General features: G+C 47.0%; 1 protein-coding gene across 1 annotated transcript in view; it reads right to left on the reverse strand.

Annotated features, from left to right (window-relative positions):
- LOC137620785 (deubiquitinase OTUD6B-like) overlaps positions 1 to 26,953 on the reverse strand; it is a 152,735-nt gene that overhangs the window by 81,742 nt on the left and 44,040 nt on the right. The window contains exon 4 of the mRNA XM_068351215.1: positions 7,054 to 7,141. Within this exon, the coding sequence (XP_068207316.1) occupies positions 7,054 to 7,141 (88 nt within the window). The remainder of the gene's footprint in view (positions 1 to 7,053; positions 7,142 to 26,953) is intronic.

Raw genomic sequence — 26,953 nt, forward strand, 5'->3', positions numbered from 1 at the left:
CGAGCGATTGTGACGCAGTTCCGGTAGGCCCTGCTGCTGCCTCCGATGCCTTAGATGACCGCGGAGGTAGCAGCAGTAGGGGATTCAGCAGTAGGGGATTCAGCATTATGAAGCTTCATCAGTGGTGGATAATGTGGGAGGGTGGGCTATGACACCCTAGCAGTACCAGCTGAACTCGGTTGAGTCCCTTGTTAGGCTAGGAGGAACGTAGAGAGTAGAGGTCCCCTTTTTGTTTTTGTTTCTTTGTTGATGTCGGCTACCCCCCAAAATTGGGGGAAGTGCCATGGTATATGTATGATGTAAGTCATAAGCATTTGGAAGATTGGCTACGGTTCTGCAGTTACATAAAGTATTGTATACTTTTGTTTTTTCATGAGAATTCACATTGAAATTACTATAAAATGTACAGTTAAAGTGTACACATCAGCCAATAACATTGTTCAATATTATTTTATCTATAGAGCATACAGTAGATGTGTGCTGTAATCCTTTATGTTTGGCTTGTTATTGCTATGTTTATAATTTGGATTGTAAAACAGATTACACTACATTGTATTATGCAATAAAGATTTTCAACTCTATTATGCATAACCATGGTGGACCTCAGACATATATGCAATGTTACATTGAGTAATACACAACTAAATTAGAACACACCGATATTCAAGTTCAATTTGTTATTGCCACACATGGGGTTACTGCATGCTTTGAGCATTGTGAGATATGCTGAAGATAGTAATGAAAGTTCCTTGCAATGCTCCTTATGCCTGAGCTGCTTTGCTTATTTTTTTTTTTCAGTTGGCTTTCTTTGTTAATTTTAGTTTTCTTTTTCAATTCTCATTCAAGAACAAATACATTAGGAGAGAAATATTAAAGTCTTAGTGGCCTAATTAAATGACAGTACAGCCCTTGATAGGAATAAAAATAATACTGCAGTATGATTCCCATGGTGAAAATCCGAAATGAATTGGTTATATAAAACTACCTTTTTTACTTCAACACAAGGTATCAAGATATTAAGGGCTCTTATCCAACTTCTATGAATGACCTGAAATGGATACAGTATATCACAATATTCTAAGAAAGTTGAAGCACTACTTGGGATCAAGATTTAATAACTACACTCGGGGAGTTGGCATTAATATTCATAAATAAATCTTCAGGTTCTATCTGCTGCCATCTTGATACTGTAGCACTCTTCTCAATAGACTTCAGTATCTCTACTACCAACTTTGTCAAAAAGTCAAGGACCAATTTTAAATGTCTCGGTGGTCCGTAATACGTTTCCATTTTTACATGGTCTGTAGCGAGCTTCCATGTCCCAAATATACCGGCAAATAAGGTGACTTGTAATGGGTGTTTGTATCCATTTATCAGATTCATGTATTGAGTGCTGTTACTCCTATTGCCATGGTATGCAGCAATCCCATTTTTGGGTAGAACAAACATTTCCAAATGTAAAATGTCCTTATGTTTCAACTTTCCAAGATGCAAAACAGCATTTCCATACGTGAAAACAGTTCAAGTCTATGCCTCCTCTTCAAGTTTAGGTCCTTCAAAGGCCTTAAAATTTCACTTATTAAAAATCCATCTTATTGTTTTCTGAATCTACCTTCCTAAACAAGCAACACCAATGTAAAACTTTTTACTTAAACATTGAAACAACCCACTACTCAACAAAGAAAGTAAAAAGCAAAATCACTGTAAATTATGCAGTACATGTATAGCATTCTTTCCACTGCTGCAATTGTGTACAGTATTGGTAGTACAGTATGTACAGTATTGCTATACATAAACTTGCTAATTACTGAATGTTACATACTTCATACCTAACATATCAAATCCAACGTTAGGAACACAAAGATATACAGTATCATCATGATAGAAATTAATAAGAAATATGGTGGGGGAGGGATGGATCGACCGGGAGTATATATTTCTGATATGAACATTCAATAATGGAAATGATCTTCAACAACATATAGCAAACAGTGGTGAATATGGCATTTGTAATAAACAAATGATAAATAATAAAATAAAGTGACAAAAAAACTATTATCTGTTTTAAGCAAAACCATTATACCTCACTGCATCAACTGGACAGTGGCAAACTATTCAATTACAATGGAGCATCAATATGACAAAAATTTTTAAATAACTTGTATTCTTCCTTGAATAAGGAGATAATTTCGGCACAAGTTGGAATGGCCATTGAATTCGTTAATGAGATTGTTAACAACAGGTGGTACGTACAGGCAAAGAAGACCTGCTCCACCATCTGTCAGAACAGAATCCCTTTGACCTTTTGGCTCATGACCGAGAGGGTTGGTTGAGGAGGAGAAATACAAAACACTCAAAATTTGCTATTTATGTGTATACAAACCTTTTGTCCACTGCTTGATAAGTTAGAAGTACCCCTAGAACTGAACTGGTTGGTTGTTCCTCCTCCTTGGAAATATCAATCTGCCTGGTCACATGCAGGTGCAAAGAAGATGACTTCAGCAATCTCCTATCTGTTTCTCATGAGGATGAGTAAACTGATAGGGCCTGACCTGTCCAAGTTGAATTGTAAATGGTCAACTGAGGAAACCCTTCCTCACAAAGGGAAATCACTCCCAAAAAATATACCTGGTGTATGATGAGCAATGGATTGGTATAAATTCCACCATCCTCCCACTCATTATGGAGGGCAGTGGAGATACTTCTTTAAAATTAAAGACTGGAGCTCAGAAGTGTAACTTACCAGCATCAAGTTAGATCCAACTTGTAACACTTCAACGACTTCATCTTCAAGAGAGGAGACAGAAAATGAAGGAGAAGCGCCAGTCATTTTACCATTCATTCCAGACTTACATCTATACATTACAATAGACAAGATGCTGCCTGTCCAGTGTAGGAGCTAGGCTACCTATACAACTACTTAAGAGCAGCCAACACAGGACAAAGCACAAAAGTGTCAAGGGACTTGTGGGTATATTACCGTAGGTTAAAGGCCATGAAGGTGGTTTGGCATTTCTAAAATCCCAGCCTTCACCACCTGGCTGACAGATAGATTTCTCCTGCAGGCTAAGGTGGGGACTATGCCCTTGACTTTGTGAACTCTGATCCAAGGTAGTACATTGACTCTCTAAGCAGTCGAGACTCATGGAGCACTAAAGATATTGCTTACCTTAATATCTCTTTCTTGGTCCTACCAATGCTAACATAGTCACTAACACTTTGGCCTGAAGTATGGCGTCCTCTTCAGATAGCACCACAGAGCCCTGACAGGACACAAAAGCATCTCCTTTCAAAAGCTATAAACTGGAGGTCATGCAGTCATGGGTTCTGGGTTTTAGCCAAAGCTGGACACAAAACTAAATACCTCCTTCCACCTCTCAGTATGGGTAACTATGTAATGAAGACTGTGGAACTCGCCTACCCTCTTTGCCAATGCTACGGCTAGGAAAAAGACAATCTTCAGAGTTGAATTCCTCTCTGATGACCTTCTTTAAGGTTTATACTAAGAATTGTATGTGTAAGAGCCTTAAGAAAAAGGGTCACATCCTACTCCATAAGGCTGCGATCCCAGGGTAGGCAAGACTGCTCGAAGCTCCTCAGGAGCATAGACAACTCACATGAGGAGAGGGCTATACCCTTCAGTCAAAATATCATTTCCAAGGCTGAGCAGCAGCTTTTGACAAACCGCAACTGCAAGGCGCGTCTCTCAGCAAAGGAATAAGAAGAAATCTGCTATCTGCACTATAGTTGCTTCGACCTATAGTTCTAAATCTCCAACCAAAAAGTTTCAGCGATTTCATCTGTTGGTGGTATCTCTGAAGGTGCAACTGACAAAGAAATGTGGATCATTAGGATAGTTCTCTCCAGGACCTCGACTAGAAGTGCTAACAGATCAGGATACCACTCGGCATAAGGCCGTCTGTAAATTACCAGGATCATAATGAGTTCTGGCATAATCAACACTATTGCCTAACTGGCAGCTTAGGCTGAGCAGAGAAAAATCGTACACATCAAAGTGAGAGTTTCCTCGTTCAGCCACCAGGTAAAATTTCTTCGACCCTCCTGTCCCACTGGAACAGGAAGGAACGGGGGATCCCTGGCTGCTCACCAGTAATCTTTCAAACACCACTGAAGAGATCCTTGGTGGAGGCACCCATGGGAACGGGTTTCTCCAGTGAGGAAATATGGGAAAAAAAGACTGCCCAGAGAGGAAATATGGGAAAGAAGACTGCCCAGATCATGGCAAAATACGAGAATCCGATCCTCATTCTGTAGCAACTGCCTTGCTGAAGAGGCAAAGATCAGTCAATCGTCAAGATACATTAACAGATATATCACATATCACTTGCAAGTAGGCTCAAGCTTCTACCTAGGTGAACACCTGATGAGCCATACAAATCCAAAGCACAGAGTCTTGAACTGGTACACCATACCATATAGAGAGAAGAGGAGTACTTTTGAAAGGACTGATGCAAAGACCCTTGGAAGTACTTGTCCTTTAAGTTAACCAAAAGCATCAAGTCTCCCTTTTTGATGGAACGCATCACTAAACTTGGTTTGTCGAACAAACTTGTCCACTTGAGGGTGGTTGATGACAAGTCTCCACCCACAGTAGAAGCCCAAAGACTCATCTCAAATGACTTCTAGCGTGTTCTCCAACATACCTTCCCCCTCTGCCTGCATGACCAAGGCTTTTGGCAAGGTTGGAGGATTGGATGAGAACTCTACTGGTATATGAGATGGGGAGGGCCTCAATGGTTTTAAAAGCGTAGTAAGTAACTGTCACGAAGGACACCCACTAAACAAGGTTCAGTTCTTGTGTCTCTGCCAGGATGCCCAATGGCAAGACAGGTATTCCCCTACTCTCAGAAGTGGGAGAGGGGAAACTCCAGCATCAGTGTTTTCCTCTCCTTCCCTTCCCCCCTGTCCCCCCCCCCATCCGAAAGAAACCAGGTTGCAGGACATGAAAGGGATGTGCATGGACAGGCTCCTTTCAAGAAATAGTTGTGGGTAGTCCTGATAAAAAATCTAGGAACAGGCAAGGGCAATTCCTTGTACACAAGTTCGCAGGCTTGGTTGAACCCAAGGATTTGCCCACAGCTTTCTTCAAAGGGCCAAGACCCTGGAAGTAGACTGCATGCTGGGTCATGGATTCTTACGATGCAGTCCTCAAATCTCCACCGGCACCTGCGTGCGTCTCATTGGAAGGAGAGACATTGCTGCCTGTATCGAAGAGTTTCAAAGCAACAAAGTTACCTCTGAGCTAACTTACTTTGAGAAACAGAAAACCAAGGTATCCCTTCTCTTTAAAACCCAGTTGGCCTACTGGTTTGCTGACTGGTGTGCAAAGGTTACTGCCATTCCACAAGACAGCATGAGACTCATGCATTTCTCAAAAGACTTCAAGGTTAATAACCCCTCCCTGTTGACTTTGTGAAGTATGTTACTGCACCACACTACTAGTAAAGCCAGAACCAAATTTGGAGGGAGGCCATGGCAGACATTTCCATCACCATCAACTCACAGGCCAAGAAGGATATACCTTCCACTTTCAGTCTCTCCAAGGAGAATCCTCCATCCACACGCAGACTGACGGGTCAACCTGCAGTGATGACACAACATTTTTAGTCATGACACCTCCAGGTGCCGGAGCTTTTTCCACTAGCAAAAGTATCACTTTACTAACATTAACAGTCCTTTTAAGCTAAGATGAAGTAATACTAAAGGGTAAACCACTGGGGTCACTGATACTGAGGGCACAACCTTGACTTTCACAACCTTGACTTTCACCAGGGGAAATGTAGCATTAGCTACCATCTCCCTCAACAAAGTCATGGAGGTCTAAAAGACCTAAGGAGGTCCAAGACGTCACTATGTCAAATTCGTTGTTAGCGGTCTGAATGGAAATAGGTGAAGAGCCTCAATCTCCAATGAGGTGTGGCAAACACTGGGGGAACACAACAAACAATCAGAACCTGAGATAAGAGGGTTCCTTACTCCTGATGCATAGTTCCTGGGGACAGAAGGCCATATGGGCGGTGGTGGCGGCAGCAGACGCGCTCACTGAGGAGATAGAAGATAAAGCCTTCTTCAATGTCTTGGCTTTTGCCAAGACAGTACCTGGAGAAGGCTTAGTGCTCTTTCCCTCAAGGTGTACGCCTGCCCATGCACAGAAGGCTATAACCTACACTTGGCACACGGGGATGATTGCGAACAATCATGCCCCGTACAAGAAACACATAGTGTGTGGATCTACAGCTGGTTTACTTATAAACTAGTTGCATTGTACACCCTTTCACCAGCAAATACAAACCTCTTGCTTCATTTCCATTACAACAATCAACAGTCACCATTCCCTTCTTATAAGAAAAAGATGAAAAAATTCGGATAAGGACGCAACACTAAGTGTTTACTCGCAGCCAAAATTCAAAGTGGGACTCCTCTGACAGGAGGTGTAGTGCAGCTTCTCGCCCCCACACATCACCTGCCGTTAACTACACAATTAATGAATTCAACAGCCATTTCAGCTTGTGCCAAAATTATCTCCCTATTTAAAAGATGAAAGCTATATACTGTATATGCATAGGAAAAATAAGAAGCAACAGAAACAGTACTGTCTATACTTTCTTCTACTAACCAAGTTGACTATTTTGTAAATAGCTGGGAAGGGATGGAATGGGATGGGGGAGTTCATCTGGCATCAGAGGTCTTAATTATAAGAGATATGATAAGGTTCATTTCCATGTTGAAATTTAATTATTAGCTCCTCCTTTTATTCTGAATATTATGACATGAACAAAATGGTAAAAATACAAAATGCATAGGAATAAAACTTAATCCTCATCAATACCCGAGATAGTGTACTGCATGCTTAATCATAACAATTCTTAGCTTACAAATTCTTTAATGAAGAAAAAGATGTAGTTACAAATGAAACTTGTCCAGACTACCAGTTTTATCTTAAACCTCACCAAAACTTTATGTGAAGACTAATCCCCATAGATTGAATAACTTACGAATACAACAACCCATATACTGTCAATATCAACTGACCTGGTCCCTGAGTTTCCTGAGCTTCAGATGAACTGGCATTCAGTGATTCTTGTTCTACCATATCAGCAGATATCTCTGTATCATTCTCCTGCAATACAAAATCAACTACCAACACCAATGATACTAAATATAACATCGGGTTTAAAAAATAATCCCATTTTAAAGCATTTGTATTTTTCCTAACTACACAAAACTTAGTCCTTTAATAGGAATATTATTTCAGTTTATTGGAATACAGCTGTTAAAAGTCTATAACAAGGTGTTGGTGATTACTGGTGGGTAGCGAAGTAGCCTCAGCACCTTCCAGTACATCGAGTAGCTACTTTGATCTTCTAGGACTAGAGATGTGGATGAGGTGGGAAGGAAAACTTAAGGACTCAGGTCTGTTTAGTTAGGAAAAATACAAATTACTTTAAAAATTTGTGATTTTTTCCTACACATATACAAATAACTTTTCCTTTGCTAGGAGACTTATCCTAAGGAGGAAGAAGTCCCTATAACCAAGCTGGCTGGTATAAAACAAAGGGATGACCATCCACTTTACATAGGGAGGTGCAAAAATCTGAAAAATCTGATGCCTCATCTTAATGGTTCATAAGGGCATGTCTGAGTGACCGCAAAACCAGAGTAACATTCAACGACGGCCCCGTTTCTAGTCCCCTCAGAGGACAGGACTGTTCAAAGCTCCTCATCAGCATAAAAAATTTATATGAGGAAGGAAGATCCAAACCCTTCAGCTTGACAACTTAGCTCAACACCGAGCGATAGCCTTTTACTGCTGAGATCAAGAGGAGCTTTTCACAGCGAAAGTAAACACGAAAATCTTCTATCAGCTGCAGAGAGACTACGAGCAGAGACGAACCCCTGCTATGATACCAACTGCAGAAGATGGCCCACTTTGCAATCTCCTGAGCAATGCCTAACAAAAAGCCTTCATTCGGAGATGCTGGATAGTCTCCACCCACTAAGCGACAGGGAATTCAACACATTATGGTACCTCTTCTAGTGGGATACCAGAAGAACTTCCCCTATGGTACTTCTGCTAGGAGCGCAAGTCAGGGTACCATTCTGCATACGACTACGTGGGACCCAGTGGGTTATTCTTAGATTAAGGGTAGTCAATACCCTTCAGATTAAGCAAAGCGGCAGAAAAGCATAAGCAACTGAGTTGTCCCACTATTGTTGGAGGGCATTTTCTAGTGTTGCTGTCAGGTCCAGAACTGGTGAGCAGAATACCGTAAGCTTTTGGTTGAGGTCAGTGGCAAATAGCTCCATTGACAGGGAACCCCACAAAGTATAAAACCTCTTCACCACCTGTCCCTGGTAACCAGATTTGTTGGCTAAGACATTCTTTGTAACTGGAATGATATATGCTGCTATGTCCATCACATTGTCTATCACCCAGGAGTGTGCCTGCTTCGCCAACTTAAAGAAGTGATGTGACACAGTACCTCCCCTTGTTTGTTGACATATGCCAATATGGTAGTGTTGTCACTCATTAACACTATAGTACCAAGTGGCCTATCAAATACTGTTGGAATGACTGCAGAACCAATAGCACTGCCTTCATTTCCAACAGACTGATGTGCAGAAGTTTTTCTTCATCACACCGATACCTCTTATGCATAAGATTCTTGAGGTGTGCACCCCATCCGTCTTTTGACACATTTGAAAAGAAATCATTTTTGGAAGAGGAGACTCTGAGGAAATGCCTTTGCAGAGGTTCTCGGCATCCAGCCACCATGCTAGAACAGTTAATACACCTTGTCCCGTTGTAACAGGATGGTGAGGGGGATCGGTGGCGGCCAACTAGTATCTTTTCAGAAATAACTCAAAGGAACTTAGATGAAGTTAACCATATGGAACCAGTTTCTCAAGCGAGGTAAGTTGACCTAGCAGCTGTTGCCACAGTGAAACAAAGGGCTTCACTACTCTTCTGAGTCTGCTGATTCTGTTGGTTCATGAAAGACCTTTATTGATGTTGTAATGATCAACATACCCAGATACTCCACCTTCTGTTGTGGAATAAGACAACGAAGCTAAAGAACGTGGCCTTACCTTGGACAACCTGCAAGAGCTCTGCAACATGGCACAGGCTATGAAACAAAGGGCGCAGGAAATCAACGATAATATGGTCTGATCCATCGAATTTAGTAACCGTATTGACGGTGTAATGGCGTTGTACAAGAGCATCTTTGCTCAGATGAAAAAAAGGGCGCCAACAACTTTCCATCACGATGTTCCAAGTGCGCCGAAAACTTTCTACAGAAGCATCAGATACTCTTCCTGCTGCCTCTCCGGCTTCCCACCGAGCCACTACCCCACCTCCTGCAGTTTCTCCAGCTCTATCGGAAGCTGTCGTTGACGATCTACCGCCACTATCAACTGACGATGAGGCGTCACCTGAGGAGCAGTAAAGCTCTCATTAACCTGTGCAGTAAATCATCTTTATCTTCTTCACCTCCATCATACTGCAGAGGTGTTTCATCAGCTTTTATCAAGATCATCATCATTGTTAGAGGAGAATTACATATCTTGTTATAAGAATAAGAGTTCTAAAAACATATCTACAATATATACACATACACTATTTATATCTACATATGTATGTAAATGTAAACTTACATAAAAACAAGAATAGTGCCAACATTATCCCTGCGTGTTGTAAGAGGCGACTAAAAGGGACGGGACGAGGGGGCTAGGAACCTCCTCTCCTGTATCTACATCCTGTGAGACATCGACAAAGAGATGGAGCTGGGGGGAGAGTGACTGCTCCCCGCACTCTAGTTTTGGGGTGTTTGAATGTGCGTGGATGTAGTACGATAGAGAGTAAAAGATATGTTTAGGAATAGAGGGATGGATGTATTAGCCTTGTGTGAGACGAAGATAAAACGAAAGGGTGAAGTGATGTGTGGTGAAATGTCTGGTAGAGTGTCTGGGATTGAAAGGGGAAGAGCGAGAGAGGGTGTGGCTTTATTGCTGAGTGAATGGATGACAGGTAAAGTAGTGGAATGGAAGGAGATATCATCTAGGTTAATGTGGGTAAAGGTTAGGTTGGGTAGGGAATGTTGGGCGTTTGTTAGTGCGTATGGGCCAGGTAGTGAGAAAAGTGAAGAAGAGCGGAATGAGTTCTGGAATGAATTAACTAGGTGTGTAGAAGGACTGGATAGAAGGAATTATGTAGTTGTCATGGGTGACTTAAATGCTAGAGTGGGCGCTGGAGAGGTAGAAGGTGTCACCGGGAAGTATGGCGTACTGTACCAGGTGAAAATGAGAGTGGTGAGAGACTGGTAGATATGTGTTGAGCAAGATATGGTGATAAGTAATAGTTTTTTCAAAAAGAAAGATAAAAATAAGTATACATGGGTAAGAGTGGCAAATGGAAGAGTAGTAGAAAGGGCATTAATGGATTATGTGTTGATAACTAAAAGAATGTTTGGAAGATTAGAAGACGTGCACGTGTTTAGGGGTATGGCTAACGGTATGTCTGATCATTTTTTGGTGGAAGGAAAATTAGTTGTAGCAAAAGAATGGGGGAATAGAGTAGGTGGATGTAAAAGGGAGGTAGTGAGGGTTGAAGAGCTAATAAAACTGGGGGTAAAAAGTAAATATCAGGAAAGGTTGAAAATGATATATGACAAAGTGGAAGTAAGAGAAACTGGCAATTTAGAGGAGTGGAAGTTAGTAAAAGAAAATTTTGTTGGGATTGCAAGTGATGTGTGTGGAAAGAAGGTTGTTGGAGGCAGCATGAGGAAGGGCAGTGAATGGTGGAATGAAGGAGTGAAGGTAAAAGGGCTTTTGAAGAATGGCTGCAGAGTAATAGTATGGAGAAGTATGAAAAATATAAAGAGAAAAATGTGGAAGTAAAGCGCAAGGTACGTGAGGCAAAGAGGGCAGCTGACCTGAGGTGGGGTCAGGGATTAGGTCATTCATATGAAGAGAATAAGAAGAAGTTTTGGAAAGAAGTGAAGAGAGTAAGGAAGGCTGGCTCAAGAATGGAAGAGACAGTGAAAGATGGAAATGGAAGGTTGTTAAAAGGAGAGGAGGCAAGGAAAAGATGGGCGGAATATTTTGAAAGTTTACTGAATGTTGAGGATAATAGGGAGGCAGATATAATTGCTGTTGCAGGTGTTGAGGTGCCAGTGATGGGAGATGAGAATGAGAGAGAGATTACAATAGATGAAGTGAGGAGAGCACTAGATGAAACGAGAGTAGGAAAAGCATCTGGTATGGATGGTGTGAGAGCTGAGATGTTGAAGGAGGGGGGTGTGACTGTACTTGAATGGTTGGTGAGATTGTTTAATATGTGTTTTGTGTTGTCAATGGTACCAGTAGATTGGGTTTGTGCATGTATTGTACCACTATATAAGGGTAAGGGAGATGTGCATGACTGTTGTAATTCAAGAGGTATTAGTTTGTTAAGCGTAGTTGGAAAAGTGTATGGTAGAGTATTGATTAATAGGATCAAGGATAAAACAGAGAATGCAATCTTGGAAATACAGGGTGGTTTTAGAAGAGGTAGGGGTTGTATGAATCAGATTTTTACAGTTAGGCAGATATGTGAGAAATATTTAGCAGAAGGTAAGGAGGTGTATGTTGCGTTTATGGATCTGGAGAAAGCGTATGATAGAGTTGATAGGGAAGCAATGTGGAATGTGATGAGGTTATATGGAGTTGGTGGAAAGTTGTTGCAAGCAGTGAAAAGTTTCTACAAAGGTAGTAAAGCATGTGTTAGGATAGGAAATGAAGTGAGTGATTGGTTTCCGGTGAGAGTGGGGCTGAGACAGGGATGTCTGATGTCGCCGTGGTTGTTTAACTTGTATGTTGATGGAGTGGTGAGAGAGGTGAATGCTCGAGTGCTTGGACGAGAATTAAAACTGGTAGACGAGAATGACCATGAATGGGAGGTAAATCAGTTGTTGTTTGCGGATGATACTGTACTGGTTGCAGACACAGAAGAGAAGCTTGGACGATTAGTGACAGAATTTGGAAGTGTGTGAGAGAAGGAAGTTGAGAGTTAATGTGGGTAAGAGTAAGGTTATGAGATGTACGAGAAGGGAAGGTGGTGCAAGGTCGAATGTCATGTTGAATGGAGAGTTACTTGAGGAGGTGGATCAGTTTAAGTACTTGGGGTCTGTTGTTGCAGCAAATGGTGGAGTGGAAGCAGATGTACGTCAGAGTCAATGAAGGTTGCAAAGTGTTGGGGGCAGTTAAGGGAGTAGTAAAAAATAGAGGGCTGGGCATGAATGTAAAGAGAGTTCTATATGAGAAAGTGATTGTACCAACTGTGATGTATGGATCGGAGTTGTGGGGAATGAAAGTGATGGAGACAGAAATTGAATGTGTTTGAGATGAAGTGTCTAAGGAGTATGGCTGGTGTATCTCGAGTAGATAGGATTAGGAACGAAGTGGTGAGAGTGAGAACGGGTGTAAGAAATGAGTTAGCAGCTAGAGTGGATATGAATGTGTTGAGGTGGTTTGGCCATGTTGAGAGAATGGAAAATGGATGTCTGCTAAAGAAGGTGATGAATGCAAGAGTTGATGGGAGAAGTACTAGAGGAAGGCCAAGGTTTGGGTGGATGGATGGAGTGAAGGAAGCTCTGGGTGATAGGAGGATAGATGTGAGCGAGGCAAGAGAGCGTTCTAGAAATAGGAATGAATGGCGAGCGGTTGTGACGCAATTCCGGTAGGCCCTGCTGCTGCCTCCGATGCCTTAGATGACCGCGGAGGTAGCAGCAGTAGGGGATTCAGCATTATGAAGCTTCATCTGTGGTGGATAATGTGGGAGGGTGGGCTGTGACACCCTAGCAGTACCAGCTGAACTCGGTTGAGTCCCTTGTTAGGCTGGGAGGAACGTAGAGAGTAGAGGTCCCCTTTTTGTTTTTGTTTCTTTGTTGATGTCAGCTACCCCCCAAAATTGGGGGAAGTGCCATGGTATATGTATGTATGTATGTATAAATGTAATGTACATACAGTATATGTTATGTATCAAATACTGCATTTATATTACAGTAATTATACAGTGCAGTACTTTATTTTATGTACAGTATATAATTTATATTATCAATATTTATTTACATGATTCTTTAATGTTCTAATGATAACATATGCATTTATAGGGTTAATATACACTTATTGTTATTATATATACTGTACATGTACACAAAAAAATTTACATATTCCAGAAATAGGGAGGGAACAAAAAAAAATTACATATTCCAGAAATAGGAAGGGAACCTACTTTGCAGTTTTTCACCTATCGTGGTCGGTTCTGGTCCCCAATAACTGCGATATGTGAGGGATTACTGTAGTTTCAATCTCCATTGCATGAGCCTTGGGTGACAGGGATGGGCCCTGTACCTCTGCAAGGCTTATATAAGGGCACCAAGAAGACCAACGATTGCTCAAGTCCTTAATCTGTTTGTGCTTCACAGAAGCAGTTCCTCAAAAAGGTCTTCTGAATCCCTTGATGTGGATTCTTTACTTTTCTCAGTGCCGAGGGACACCTCCCTGCTGGAACCTCATGTAATTTCTTCCATTCTTGCAGTCAAAGCTGAAGGGGAGAAGGGTGAGGCTCTTTGAAACCCTAAGCCTCTTGATCTGTCAAGGAATCAATTGACAAATGGCTACATGGAGTTCTATTTAAAGAACGATCTGATGTGGATTGATCTTGTGAATTTGTGACCCACGAATGATGCGAGTATGACGTACGCTCTACTGCTGCATCAGTGAACTATGATCTCAGGGATTGGGATCATCTGTTCTAGAACACAAAGTTGGTGGAAAACCAACACATTCAGACGTAGCGCGTGGAGAATTAGAGCGTAATAATGTAGCGTATGGGGATCCTGGACGTGGTGATGTGGTGCATAAACCTTTAATGTGAAGTTCTAAAGCATGGGGAACTATCTTTGGGAGAACTGGCACGTGAGTCTTATGTGTTCTGGTACAATGCAGGTGAAGCCTTTACGCAAGGAGAATCCAACCAATGGTTCTCTTTAAAAAAACTGATCATGGTCATCACTTGCCCGTGAAGATCCGGCATGTGGGAATACATTGCATGATTTCCAAGAGCACACAGATAAACCCTTCCAATGCAGCAATCATGAACATAATGGAGACAGTGTGAGTGTGGCCAATCATGTACAGTATGCATGGGAAATTGCGTGTGTGTAGGAGATCAAGTGCGTGTGCGTAGAACTAACTTGTCTGATTCTAAAGCATGAAGACAATTCTGTCTATGACGAGCTCTGAACTCGGGATGATACACGTGAAAATGACCATACGTGTGAAGAGTTGACTGGTGAAGAATAAGCTTGAGGATGATCTCATGCACTAATATACGAATGGGCACTTGGTGCACATGAAGATGAATGTGAAGTCAGCTATGATCATGCACTTGGGGATGACTCAGGTGATGAAGGTCTCACATGACGATCATCTCTAAAGGTAGATTCTTCTTCCTCTATGCTTAGATCTGGGAGGGTCCCTCCCCAAAGTAAGTGAAGCCTTAAAGCTTTCTGAAGGATGGCTGTTGTCAACACCAGGAGGTTCCTCAACTCTTTTAAAGCTTATGAGAAGAAGGATTGAAGGGGGAGTGAAAAGATTTAGGCCACTTGCTCTTCTTTATCTTCAGAGGACGTGAGGGCTCTACAGCAGAGAATGAGGATGAAGGCGCAGGACTGGGAGGAGGAGGTCTCTTCCCTCTCGTTAGTGAAATTATCACTGTCCAAGGCGACTCTCTGGAAAACGAGGAATGAACATCAATCGATACTTCCTTGGGCTACGAAAGGGTGACAGCCTTGACATCAAGGGCTCTTTCTGCAGGGAAGGCATCTGTAGCAGGCTTCAGCTCTTTAAAGGAAGCTAAAGCTTGAAGGAGCTTCTCTGCTGAAGGAATATCTTTGATACCATTGAAGGCCATAAGGTGTGCAGGGCCTAGTCCCTACAGGAATCATCATCAGCATTAACCATGTCAGGATCAATACAAGAGGAAGGGTGGGGGCTTTCACCTCTGATAGGGGAAAGGTATGAAGTCTGGCTCTCCCGAAAGGCAGACACCTTCTTTCTTCTGTCTTTACCCCGCAGGGGATACAGAAAAGATGCAGAAGTCAAGCACTGGAGGGCATAAAATAAGAGCCCCAGGATTTTTTCTGCTTAGGGGGACACCCCTCAGACAAAGAATCCTTCTTGGACTTCTTCCTCCTCCTGCTGTACTCCAGCAATTGCCAAGGAGGCCAGACTCATCACTCATCATTGAGAGATGACTGCAAAATCATGACCCATGCAAAAAGGCATAGATAATGAGTGTCAATTTCCTGCAGGAACATAAACCTGCTTTCATATCAATCACACACACTAACAATAAAAGAAAAAAAAATGTTATTTTCATTAGTAAAATAAATTTTTGAATATACTTACCCGATGATCATATAGCTGTCAGCTCTGCTGCCCGACAGAAAAACCTACGGGCGGAATACGCCAGCGATCGCTATACAGGTGGGGGTGTACATCAACAGCGCCATCTGTCGAGTAGGTACTCAAGTACTCTATGTCAACACAGAACCAATTTTCTCCTCGGTCCACTGGGTCTCTATTGGGGAGGAAGGGTGGGTCCTTTAATTTATGATCATCGGGTAAGTATATTCAAAAATTTATTTTACTAATGAAAATAACATTTTTCAATATTAAACTTACCCGATGATCATATAGCTGATTCACACCCAGGGGGGTGGGTAGAGACCAGCATATATGTTAACATTAAGAGCTAAGTATTCCGTATTTCATTTTAGCAGTTATTCAAAATAACAAACATAAAATTAATAAATACCTGGTAAGGAAGTCGACTTGAACAATTACTCTGCCTTTTTAAGTACGTCTTCCTTACTGAGCCTCGCGATCCTCACAGGATGCTGAGCGACTCCTAGGAGCTGAAGTATGAAGGGCTGCAACCCATACTAAAGGACCTCATCACAACCTCTAATCTAGGCGCTTCTCAAGAAAGAATTTGACCACCCGCCAAATCAACCAGGATGCGAAAGGCTTCTTAGCCTTCCGGACAACCCCAAAAAAACAACAATAAAAAGCATTTCAAGAGAAAGATTAAAGAAGGTTATGGGATTATGGGAATGTAGTGGCTGAGCCCTCACCCACTACTGCACTCGCTGCTACGAATGGTCCCAGGGTGTAGCAGTTCTCGTAAAGAGACTGGACATCTTTAAGGTAAAATGATGCGAACACTGACTTGCTTCTCCAATAGGTTGCATCCATTACACTCTGCAGAGATCTGTTTTGTTTGAAGGCCACCGAAGTTGCGACAGCTCTAACTTCATGTGTCCTTACCTTCAGCAAAGCATGGTCCTCCTCATTCAGATGGGAATGAGCTTCTCGAATTAAAAGTCTGATATAATAAGAAACTGCATTCTTCGACATTGGTAAAGAAGGTTTCTTAATGGCGCACCATAAAGCTTCTGATTGTCCACGTAATGGCTTAGTCCGTTTCAAATAGTACTTAAGAGCTCTTACCGGGCATAGTACTCTTTCTTGTTCATTTCCAACCAAATTAGCAAGGCTTGGAATATCGAACGATTTGGGCCAAGGACGAGAAGGAAGTTCGTTTTTGGCTAAAAAACCAAGCTGTAAGGAACATGTAGCCGTTTCAGATGTAAATCCAATGATCCTGCTGAAGGCGTGTATCTCACTGACTCTTTTAGCTGTTGCTAAGCAGACGAGGAAAAGAGTTTTCAAAGTGAGATCTTTAAAAGAGGCTGATTGAAGTGGCTTGAACCTTGCTGACATAAGGAATCTTAGTACCACGTCTAAGTTCCAACCTGGTGTGGCCAACCGACGCTCCTTCGAGGTCTCAAAAGACTTAAGGAGGTCCTGTAGATCTTTGTTGTTGGAAAGATCTAAGCCTCTATGACGGAAGACTGCTGCCAACATGCTTCTGTAACCTTTGATCGTGGGAGCTGAAAGGGATCTTTCCTTCCTTAGGTATAAAAGGAAGTCAGCTATCTGAGTTACAGAGGATACTGATTTGGACTTGCACCAACTTCGGAAGACTTCCCACTTCGACTGGTAGACTTTGAGAGTGGATGTCCTCCTAGCTCTAGCAATCGCTCTGGCTGCCTCCTTCGAAAAGCCTCTAGCTCTAGAGAGTCTTTCGATAGTCTGAAGGCAGTCAGACGAAGAGCGTGGAGGCTTGGGTGTACCTCCTTTACATGCGGCTGACGCAGAAGGTCCACTCTTAGAGGAAGTGTTCTGGGAACGTCTACTAGCCATTGCAGTACCTCGGTGAACCATTCTCGCGCGGGCCAGAGGGGAGCAACCAACGTCAACCTTGTCCCTTCGTGAGAGGCGAACTTCTGCAGTACTCTGTTGACAATCTTGAACGGGGGGAACGCATACAGGTCTAGATGGGACCAATCCAGAAGAAAGGCATCTATGTGAACTGCTGCTGGGTCCGGAATCGGTGAACAATAATTTGGGAGCCTCTTGGTCATCGAGGTTGCGAACAGATCTATGGTGGGTTGGCCCCACAATGCCCATAGTTTGTTGCATACATTCTTGTGAAGGGTCCACTCTGTTGGGATGATTTGACCCTTCCGGCTGAGGCGGTCTGCCATGACATTCATGTCGCCTTGAATGAACCTCGTTACTAGGGATATGTTTCGATCTTTTGACCAGGTGAGGAGGTCCCTTGCGATCTCGTACAACTTCATCGAATGAGTCCCTCCTTGCTTGGAGATGTACGCCAGGGCTGTGGTGTTGTCGGAGTTCACCTCCACCACCTTGCCTAGAAGGAGGGACTTGAAGCTTCTCAAGGCCAGATGAACTGCCAGTAGCTCCTTGCAGTTGATGTGTAACTCGCTTTGAACCGCATTCCACGTGCCCGAGCATTCCCGACCGTCCAACGTCGCACCCCAGCCCGTGTCCGATGCGTCCGAGAAGAGAAGGTGGTCGGGGGTCTGAACAGCCAGTGGCAGACCCTCCCTGAGGAGAATGTTGTTCTTCCACCAAGTCAGTGACGACTTCATCTTCTCGGAAATAGGAACCGAGACCGCTTCTAGCGTCTTGTCCTTTCTCCAGTGAGCAGTTAAGTGAAATTGAAGGGGGCGAAGGTGGAGTCTCCCTAACGTGATGAACTGGTCCAGTGATGAAAGCGTCCCTATCAGACTCACCCACTGTCTGACTGAACATCGGTCCTTCTTCAGCATGGACTGGATGCATTCTTGGGCTTGACTGATTCTGGGGGCCGACGGAAAAGCCCGAAAAGCTTGACTCTGAATCTCCATTCCTAGGTATACTATAGTTTGGGATGGGACGAGTTGGGACTTTTCTATATTGACCAGGAGACCCAATTCCTTGGTCAGATCTAGAGTCCACTGTAGATTCTCCAGACAGCGACGACTTGACGCAGCTCTTAAAAGCCAGTCGTCCAAATAGAGGGAGGCTCTGATGTTTGCTAAATGCAGGAATTTGGCAATATTCCTCATCAGTTTGGTAAAAACTAGAGGTGCCGTGCTTAGGCCAAAGCACAGGGCTTGGAACTCGTATACAACCTTCCCGAAAACTAACCTTAGAAAAGGTTGGGAATCTGGGTGGATGGGGACGTGAAAGTAAGCGTCCTTTAGGTCTAACGAGACCATCCAGTCTTCCTTCCTGACCGATGCTAGAACCGACTTTGTCGTCTCCATGGTGAACGTCTGCTTTGTGACAAAGACATTCAGAGAACTGACGTCTAGCACCGGTCTCCACCCTCCTGTCTTCTTCGGCACTAAGAAGAGGCGGTTGTAGAAGCCCGGGGATTGATGGTCCCGGACTATGACTACCGCTCCCTTTTGTAGTAAGAGAGACACCTCTTGCTGTAAAGCTAGCCTCTTGTCCTCCTCTCTGTACCTGGGAGAGAGGTTGATGGGAGTCGTTGCTAGAGGGGGCTTGCGAAAGAATGGAATCTTGTACCCCTCCCTGAGTAACTTCACAGACTGTACATCTGCGCCCCTGTTCTCCCAGGCCTGCCAGTAGTTCTTGAGCCTGGCTCCCACTGCTGTCTGAAGAAGGTGGCAGTCAGACTCTGCCTCTAGAGGACTTGGAACCCTTCTTCTTGCTCCCACGTTGACTTCCGGCACGAGCACCTCCTCTGCTGGAGGCTCTGCCACGAAAGGGCGGAATGAACCTTGACGCTGGAGTGTCCATCCTGGGTCTAGGTACGGAGGGCAAAGGGGTGACTTTGCGTGCGGATGACGCCACCAGGTTATGGGTGTCTTTCTGGATCAAGGAGGCAGCAATCTCCTTGATCAACTCTTCAGGGAAGAGACACTTCGAGAGTGGAGCAAACATAAGCTCCGACTTTTGACATGGGGTGACTCCAGCTGACAAGAAGGAGCAAAGGTGATCTCGCTTCTTGAGGACCCCAGACACGAAAGAAGCCGCAAGCTCACTAGAACCATCCCGAATGGCTTTGTCCATGCAGGACATGATAAGCATGGAAGTTTCCTTATCAGAAGTGGAGGTCTTCCTGCTCAACGCTCCCAAACACCAGTCCAAGAAGTTAAAGACTTCGAATGCGCGGAAAACTCCCTTCATAAGATGGTCCATATCCGAAGGAGTCCAGCAAATCTTGGAGCGTCTCATAGCCAGCCTGCGGGGAGAGTCTACCAGACTTGAAAAGTCGCCCTGGGCAGAGGCAGGAACTCCCAAGCCGAGAACTTCTCCCGTGGCATACCAGACGCTAGATCTGGAAGCAAGCTTGACCGGGGGAAACATGAAGGATGTCTTCCCAAGTTGCTTCTTGGACTGCAACCACTCTCCCAGTACCCTTAAAGCTCTCTTGGACGAGCGAGCGAGTACGAGCTTCGTAAAGGCAGGAGCTGCTGACTGCATGCCTAAAGCGAACTCAGAGGGAGGCGAGCGTGGTGCTGCAGACACAAACTGATCCGGATATAAATCCTTAAACAGCGCAAGCACTTTCCTAAAGTCTAAGGAGGGAGGCGTGGTCTTGGGTTCTTCGATGTCCGAGTGTTGGTCGTCAAGATGTGCAGCTTCGTCATCATCAGAGATACCATCGTCTGAATGTTGAGGAGGAAGAGGCAACGGAGTGGGCTGGACGGCTGAGTCCGGCAGCACGAGTGCATGCGTGGCTGCACTGGACCCAACATCATGCCACTGTTGGTCAGTCTGAGAACTGGCAACAACCAAAGCTGAGTAGGTGCGCAAAGCGTCTACTCCCAACTGTGGAAGGATAGCGGAGACCACCGTGGGTTGCAGAGGCTGACGCACCGCGACAAAACACGGCAGCCTAACTCCACCCTCCTGTTGTTGTGGTAGCTCACGCACGGCAACGGAGGGTTCCGTGCGTCCGTGAACGTCAGCATGCGTCTGGCAGGGTCGACTGCGCATGGGTGGAGGAGCTCTCACAGCCGGAGTGTGGGAGCAGGCAGCCTCAGCGTCTGCTGGGCGCACAACCGTGGCAGGTTGTAGGCTAACAGGAGCAGCGTCAACCTTCTCCGCAGCCGGAGTGTGGGAGCAGGCAGCCTCAGCGTCTGCTGGGCGCACAACCGTGGCAGGTTGTAGGCTAACGGGTGCAGCGTCAACCTTCTCCGCACGAAACTCCTGCATAACCGCAGCTAACTGAGTCTGCATAGACTGCAGTAAAGACCACTTAGGGTCTACAAAAGCGGCAACAGACGGAGTTACTGTCCGTTGTGACTGAGGGTCTAAAACAGCGGGTGCGGCAACAGACGGAGTTACTGCCTGTTGCGGTACCACTTTGCCTCTCTTAGGAGGTGTGCAGTCGTCGGATGACTGCAGCGAGTCCGAACTGACCCAGTGGCTACACCTGGGCCGTTGGACTAGCTCGGAAGGGACCTTACGTTTAAGAGGCCGTGAGACCTTGGTCCATCGTTTCTGTCGAGAAACCTCTTCCGCAGACGAGGAATGAATGGGCTCACTCGTCTTCTTGTGGGTGGGACGATCTAGGTAAGATACGTCCAAAACCACGGAGGGTACGTCTGTACGCTGATTAAAGCCTGTCGAACCCTTTGGTCGTACGACATTGCTTCTCCCCAGGGCTTGGGAGCTTGCAAGAGGTCCCGGACTGGGAGGACGACAGGCACAAACAGACGCACCCTCATGCGTAACACTGACACTTTTCACTGCACTGACACTCACTTCACTTCCCACTGCACTTTTACCTTTCAACTCTCTGACGTCAGCCATGAGTTGATTGCGGTCATTCGCCAATGACTCGACTCTCTCACCTAGAGCCTGAATGGCACGCATCATATCTGCCATTGAAGGTTGACGAGAGCTAGCAGGGGGGTCGGGTGCAACCACTACAGGGGAAGGAATAGGTTGATGGGCATGGGGAGAGGAAAAATCAATTGAGCGAGACGAACTCCTCCTGATCCTATCCTTCTCTAGCCTACGTGCATATTTCAGGAATTCTTGAAACCCGAATTCCGAAAGCCCAGCGCATTCCTCACATCGATCTTCCAATTGACAGGCTTTACCCCTACAATTGGAACAAACGGTGTACGGATCGATAGAGGCCTTCGGAAGGCGCCTTGAACAGTCCCTAGCGCTACATTCCTGTACTTGGGGACTTGAGAAGGGTCAGACATCTTGAATTAGTCAAAGGGGGGAATTCAAAATCTATCCAAGTCGTCAACAAATAATCCAAAATCCAAAAAAAGAATGCAAGGAAGTATTGAAGATAACTTCTGCACAGCGATAGCTAATAACCAGAAATGAATACTTCACCAAATAACGTGAAAATCAATCCAGAAAACAAGAGCGTATTCAGTAGGTCTTGCCGGTGACACGACAGAGAGAAAATTGGTTCTGTGTTGACATAGAGTACTTGAGTACCTACTCGACAGATGGCGCTGTTGATGTACACCCCCACCTGTATAGCGATCGCTGGCGTATTCCGCCCGTAGGTTTTTCTGTCGGGCAGCAGAGCTGACAGCTATATGATCATCGGGTAAGTTTAATATTGAAAAATCACAAATTTTAAGTAATATGACAAATTCGTAGATAATTTGTATTTTTCCTAACGATAAAAACCTTAGCTTTTTACATGGGTAATTACTTTGGCGGCAGCCGATGACGAGCCATAAAGTTTAAACGAGGGTTTCCTACCACACCGCTAGTTAGCGGGGGGGGTAGGGAGGGGTAGCTAGCTACCCCTACCCCCTCACACACACCAGTAACTGATTCACTTTACTTAGAGGTAGGACTTATCTTGGGGGACAGGGCTGGCAGGCACATAACAGTAAATAGCTAAGGTTTGTATCGTTAGGGAAAATACAAATTATCTACGAATTTGTCATTTGTTCCTTAACTGAACACAAACCACGCTATTTACATGGGGTGACTTAATCCTTAGGAAGGGAGGTAAGTCCCCTGCCATACTGGCTTTGGCTTGCCCGGGGGACCCGAACCCGAGTTCATAAAGCAACTCAAGGGTTGGGGCCACTGCGCCTCGCAGACCACTGAGGGGCTGCTGCGGCCTACGTAAGTCGTGTGTGAAGGTGAGCAGTGACATGTCCTAGGAAGTTGACCTGGAGTTGAGCAGTGACATGTCCTAGGAAGATGACCTGGAGTTCTCTAGAAGGAAATCTAGGCTAGGACTTACCCAATACCACCTCGTCAGGGTATGGGGACATGACAGTATTACAACTTAATACTAGGAACACAAGGAAGCATGGCTTACCTGCAGAGGATCGAGGTCAGCTGTGCAAAGGACCCAGGATGCTGTTTTTCTCCAAGGGAGGAGAGGATGAAGAAAAGAAAAGGGCCAGACAGATCTTTTCATTCACACAGGCTAAAACTGGGTAACAATGCCCTCAACCCTCTGCTACTTGATGGTAAAGACTCTGGTGAACACCTGAGGCGCTGTGGAGAAACTGAAACACAGCACCTTGAACTGGTAGATCTTGTTGTCTAGGCAAAATCTCAGGTACTTCCTTGAAGACGGATGGATTGGGATCTGGAAGTACGCGTCCTTCAGATCCAGTGTGCACATGAAGTCTCGTGGTCTCACTGCAAGTCTGACCGTGTCTGCCGTCTCCATACTGAACGGAGTCTGCTTGACAAACCCGTTCAGTGTCGAGAGGTCGATAACTGGTCTCCAGCCTCCAGACGCCTTTCTCACAAGAAAGAGTCGACTGTAGAAGCCTGGGGACCCGTCCACGACCTCCTGGAGAGCGTCCTTCTCCAACATGGTCTGGACTTCAGCCCAAAGGGCCTGCCCTTTTACCGATCCCATGGCAAAAGAGCTCAACGACACTGGATTCGCTGTCAGGGGAGGGAGAGATGCTGTGAACGGGACGCGATACCCAAGGGATATCACGGAGACCATCCAGGCATCCGCCCCGAGTTGCTGCCACCTTGCTGCGCAACTCTGCAGGCATCCCCCCACTGGTGGACACGCAGGGGGATTGCCAACCCTAGCGCTTCCGACCTCGGCCGGTCCCTCTAGGGTTCTTGCCTCCCCTGGAGGACTTCTTTCCCCTCCTGCCCTTGGCAGGAAAGGGCTTAGACACCTTGGGCTTCGCTGGTACGGTAGTCTTCTTCGTCTCCTTGACAGGACGGGGCTGCTGAACCGCCGGAGGCTTGTAGGGCCTCGATGTCAGGGCCCTATGGATGAGGGAATCCTGGTTGGATTTCCTCCACCTCTCGGCAGAGAGCTCCACGTCCTTAGGCTCAAACAAGCTCTTACCGAGGACGGAAGAGTGTCTGAGCCTGCTCGACTCGGCGTTGGGAACCTTATGGTGGAACCTCTCGGCAACAGTGTCCCGGCGCTTGAGGATTGTGTTGGCCCACAAGCTCGAGACTTGGTGGGACAGGAACTCGATGGTCCGAGTGCCCGAGAGGAGAAAGGTTTCCAGCGCTCTCCTGGTGCTTTCCTTGGAGAGGTCCTCGGACCGTACCAGGATGCCCAGAGACCCCAGCCAGATGTCGAGCCATGAAGTGGCCTGCATGGCGCACTTGATGATCTTCTCCTGGCTCTGGATCTCAGTGGCTGAGAAGGATACGTGCCAGTTGGAGAGCCTCTCAAGAGGGACTCCCCCTGAGAGTCCTTCCATGGAGTGATGTAAGGGAAGGCTTAGCGAAGACTCCTCGAGGATTTCAAAGTACCTCCTCTGATGGACACGAGGAGGAGGGAGGAGCTTATTCCCGGCACTGGATCTGCTGGAGGAGGCAAGCTCCGCGAGCTGGCCCTCGATCTTGTCTCTGGCGCTCTTCATCCCTTGGGACCAGGGCAATGCTGCGCTGGCCCTAGAGGGCTTCTGAGTGCCGTAGACGCGATCCAGTACCGAGTCCTTACCTTCACGAGGTGGGACCTTAGGGTCTGGAATCCCATTAAGGTTCCTCATGAGAGTCAGGACTTGCCAGAACGCGTGTTCTGACTCCTGGTGCTCGCCTCCTGTTGGACTTGCAGCGAAGTCTCCGGACCCCAGAGGCTCTTCCTGGGGGGAAACGTGGGCATCCTCGACGGCTCTGGGCTGTTTCTGTCTGATCCTAGCAGACGATTTTGGAATCGTCTTAAGAGTCCTTAGGTACCCTCCTGGGCGGGATGCAGGACTCTAGAAGCGAAGGGGGCAGGTCCTTCTACACCTCGGGATGAGGAGACCTCTCGGGAAGAGGAGAAATGTCCACCATTGGTGCGATGGGGGAGTATTCCTGCTCAACCAACTCTCCTGAGGAGGGGTAATCCTCCTCCGCAGGGGAGGGCGAGAAGGTCTGAGGGGGAGTAGGAGCCTTGCGCAAGGATCTACGCGGGGACAGCACAGGCCTCGGCGGAGGATCCACGGGAGAGACTCCTCTCTTCCTCTTCAGGGGGGGAGGAAGCTGCCGCTGGCTCGCAACCCGAATCAGAGATGGCTGGCTTAATCGCCCGCACGAGAGCTCTGAGTAGGGTGTCATACCAGGGCTGTTGACTGACAGCAGCACTGTCAGACACTCCCTCTGGAGGGAAGGGGATCGAGGGATCCCTAAGAGAAGTCGACAAACGAGGGTTCCCCTGCAGGGCTGTAAGAGAAGAATCCCTAGACCTGTCCGAGGAGCGTTCCCCCTCTGGCAAGCGTGCTGGTCTGCGCTTGCGGGGAGGGGAACGCGACAAGGAAGAATCTGCCTGTCGGCGATCGCGCTGGGGCTCGTGTGACGGGCCCAGATCAGGGTCGCCCGCGAGAGGAGGGCACGATGCTGGAAAATCGCACGCGCGCACACCCGTGTGGGCGAGGCCGGGCGCGGGGGCGCGGGGGCGCGATGGCGCGCAGGAGGATGGTCAGGAGCAATGGCGCGCTGGCGACAGAGTGGGAACGTGGCCGCGAGGGTGCACGGCAGCCTGAGCGGGAATATGCCAGCAAGAGCGCGTGGGCGATGGTGTGGGCGTGCGGCGATCAGGAGCTAGAACAGGAGGAGGCCGAACGCACGGGCGAGCAGCGACCTGGTGGGGCCCCGGAGTGCGTGAGATAACAGGAGCGCCCGAGCGCATGTCCGGTAGGACTGGCCGAGGGCGCGATAGCAGGGTCGCGAGCGACCTGGGAACAAGAGGTTTGGTGACGGTCTGGTTGGACCAGTTTACTCGCCTGTGTAAGCACTAGTTGCGCTGGCGATCGTGGGCGCGCATAGCGCGCATCAGGAACAGGTCGCAACGGGGTTCGCTGCTTTGGAAGTCGCGAAGTGCGAGCCGCGTGAGGGCGCTCTGGAGTTAATTGCGCCACCACCGCTGTCTTAAAGACAGGCACGGGGCATGTAGCAGGAACAGGGCGCGATTTGGGCGCGATCGTAACTGTAGTAGATATGCGCGGTTCCAGAGGCGGCCGTGAGCGCCCGTGCGCTGGCTTGACAACCTCTGGGGCGACGAGCTGAGTCGTCGCGACGCGTGGTCGCGTTGGTGATGGAACAGGAACTGCGCGCGGGCGCGCATCGCGAACCTCTCTCGTATCGCGAGCCTCCCTTGTATCGCGAACCTCCTTAGGTGGGCGCGATGGGTCCAAAGTGACACGCGGGGGCGTAGGGGTGCGCGAGACGCGCTGGAGCTGGACTCGTGCGGGGACGCGTATCGCGTCTATCCCCCACAGGACGAGACGAGTCCGTAGGAACCTGTGGGCGTTCGTGCGCCAACTCAGGAACCTCCTGGATCGCACGCAATGAAACAGAAACAGGAACAGGAGGCCGGCGAGGTGCTGGAGGGCGCGTGAGCGCTGGAGGCCGCTGGGGCACCGGCGGACGCGTAGGCGCCATATCAGGAGCTGGCCGCGAGTGCGTAGGAGAGCGCGGCGGCACTATAACAAGAACAAGGCGCGTTTGCGTGGTTGGGCGCTTGCGTGCTACTTCAGGAACTGCTGGAGGGCGATGGGGCGCCGATGGGCGTGGGCACGCAGGGGAACCCTGGCGAGCAACAGGAACAGTGGCGCAAACGCCTAAGGGTGAGCGCCAAGGCGATTTGTCAGGAACGTCAGGAACAACAGCAGGGTGCGCAGGCGGAGCCTTACGCTTAGGGGCGAGAGGCGCAGTTTCGCGCTCAAGTCCCTGAGACCCCGAAGGGTCAGGAGACTGCGCAGTGGCAGTCTCCGGTGCGTAAAGCGCGTCAGCAGCTTTAGATGTCGATGGTTGGGGCGACAGCTCACATTGTCCCGAAGGACGACCATCCTCCGACGGGGATCGGGAACGATCCCTGGAGAGGTTAAGGTTGGTAGCAGGCAGGTCAGGAGAGGAGAGTCATCTCCTCCGCAGAAGACTGTGGTGACGACGAGCCGAAGAGGCGCCTGCTAACCCCTTTGAAGGGGGAAGAAAGGCCTCTACGGCGAAAGGGAGGACGAGCCTTCCGCCTTATACGCCCACGAGGGGCCGTGGGATCAGCAGGCTGACCATCAATGGGCCTCCGAAG

This window comes from Palaemon carinicauda, chromosome 27, assembly GCF_036898095.1.
Source record: "Palaemon carinicauda isolate YSFRI2023 chromosome 27, ASM3689809v2, whole genome shotgun sequence".
Taxonomy (NCBI): domain Eukaryota; kingdom Metazoa; phylum Arthropoda; class Malacostraca; order Decapoda; family Palaemonidae; genus Palaemon; species Palaemon carinicauda.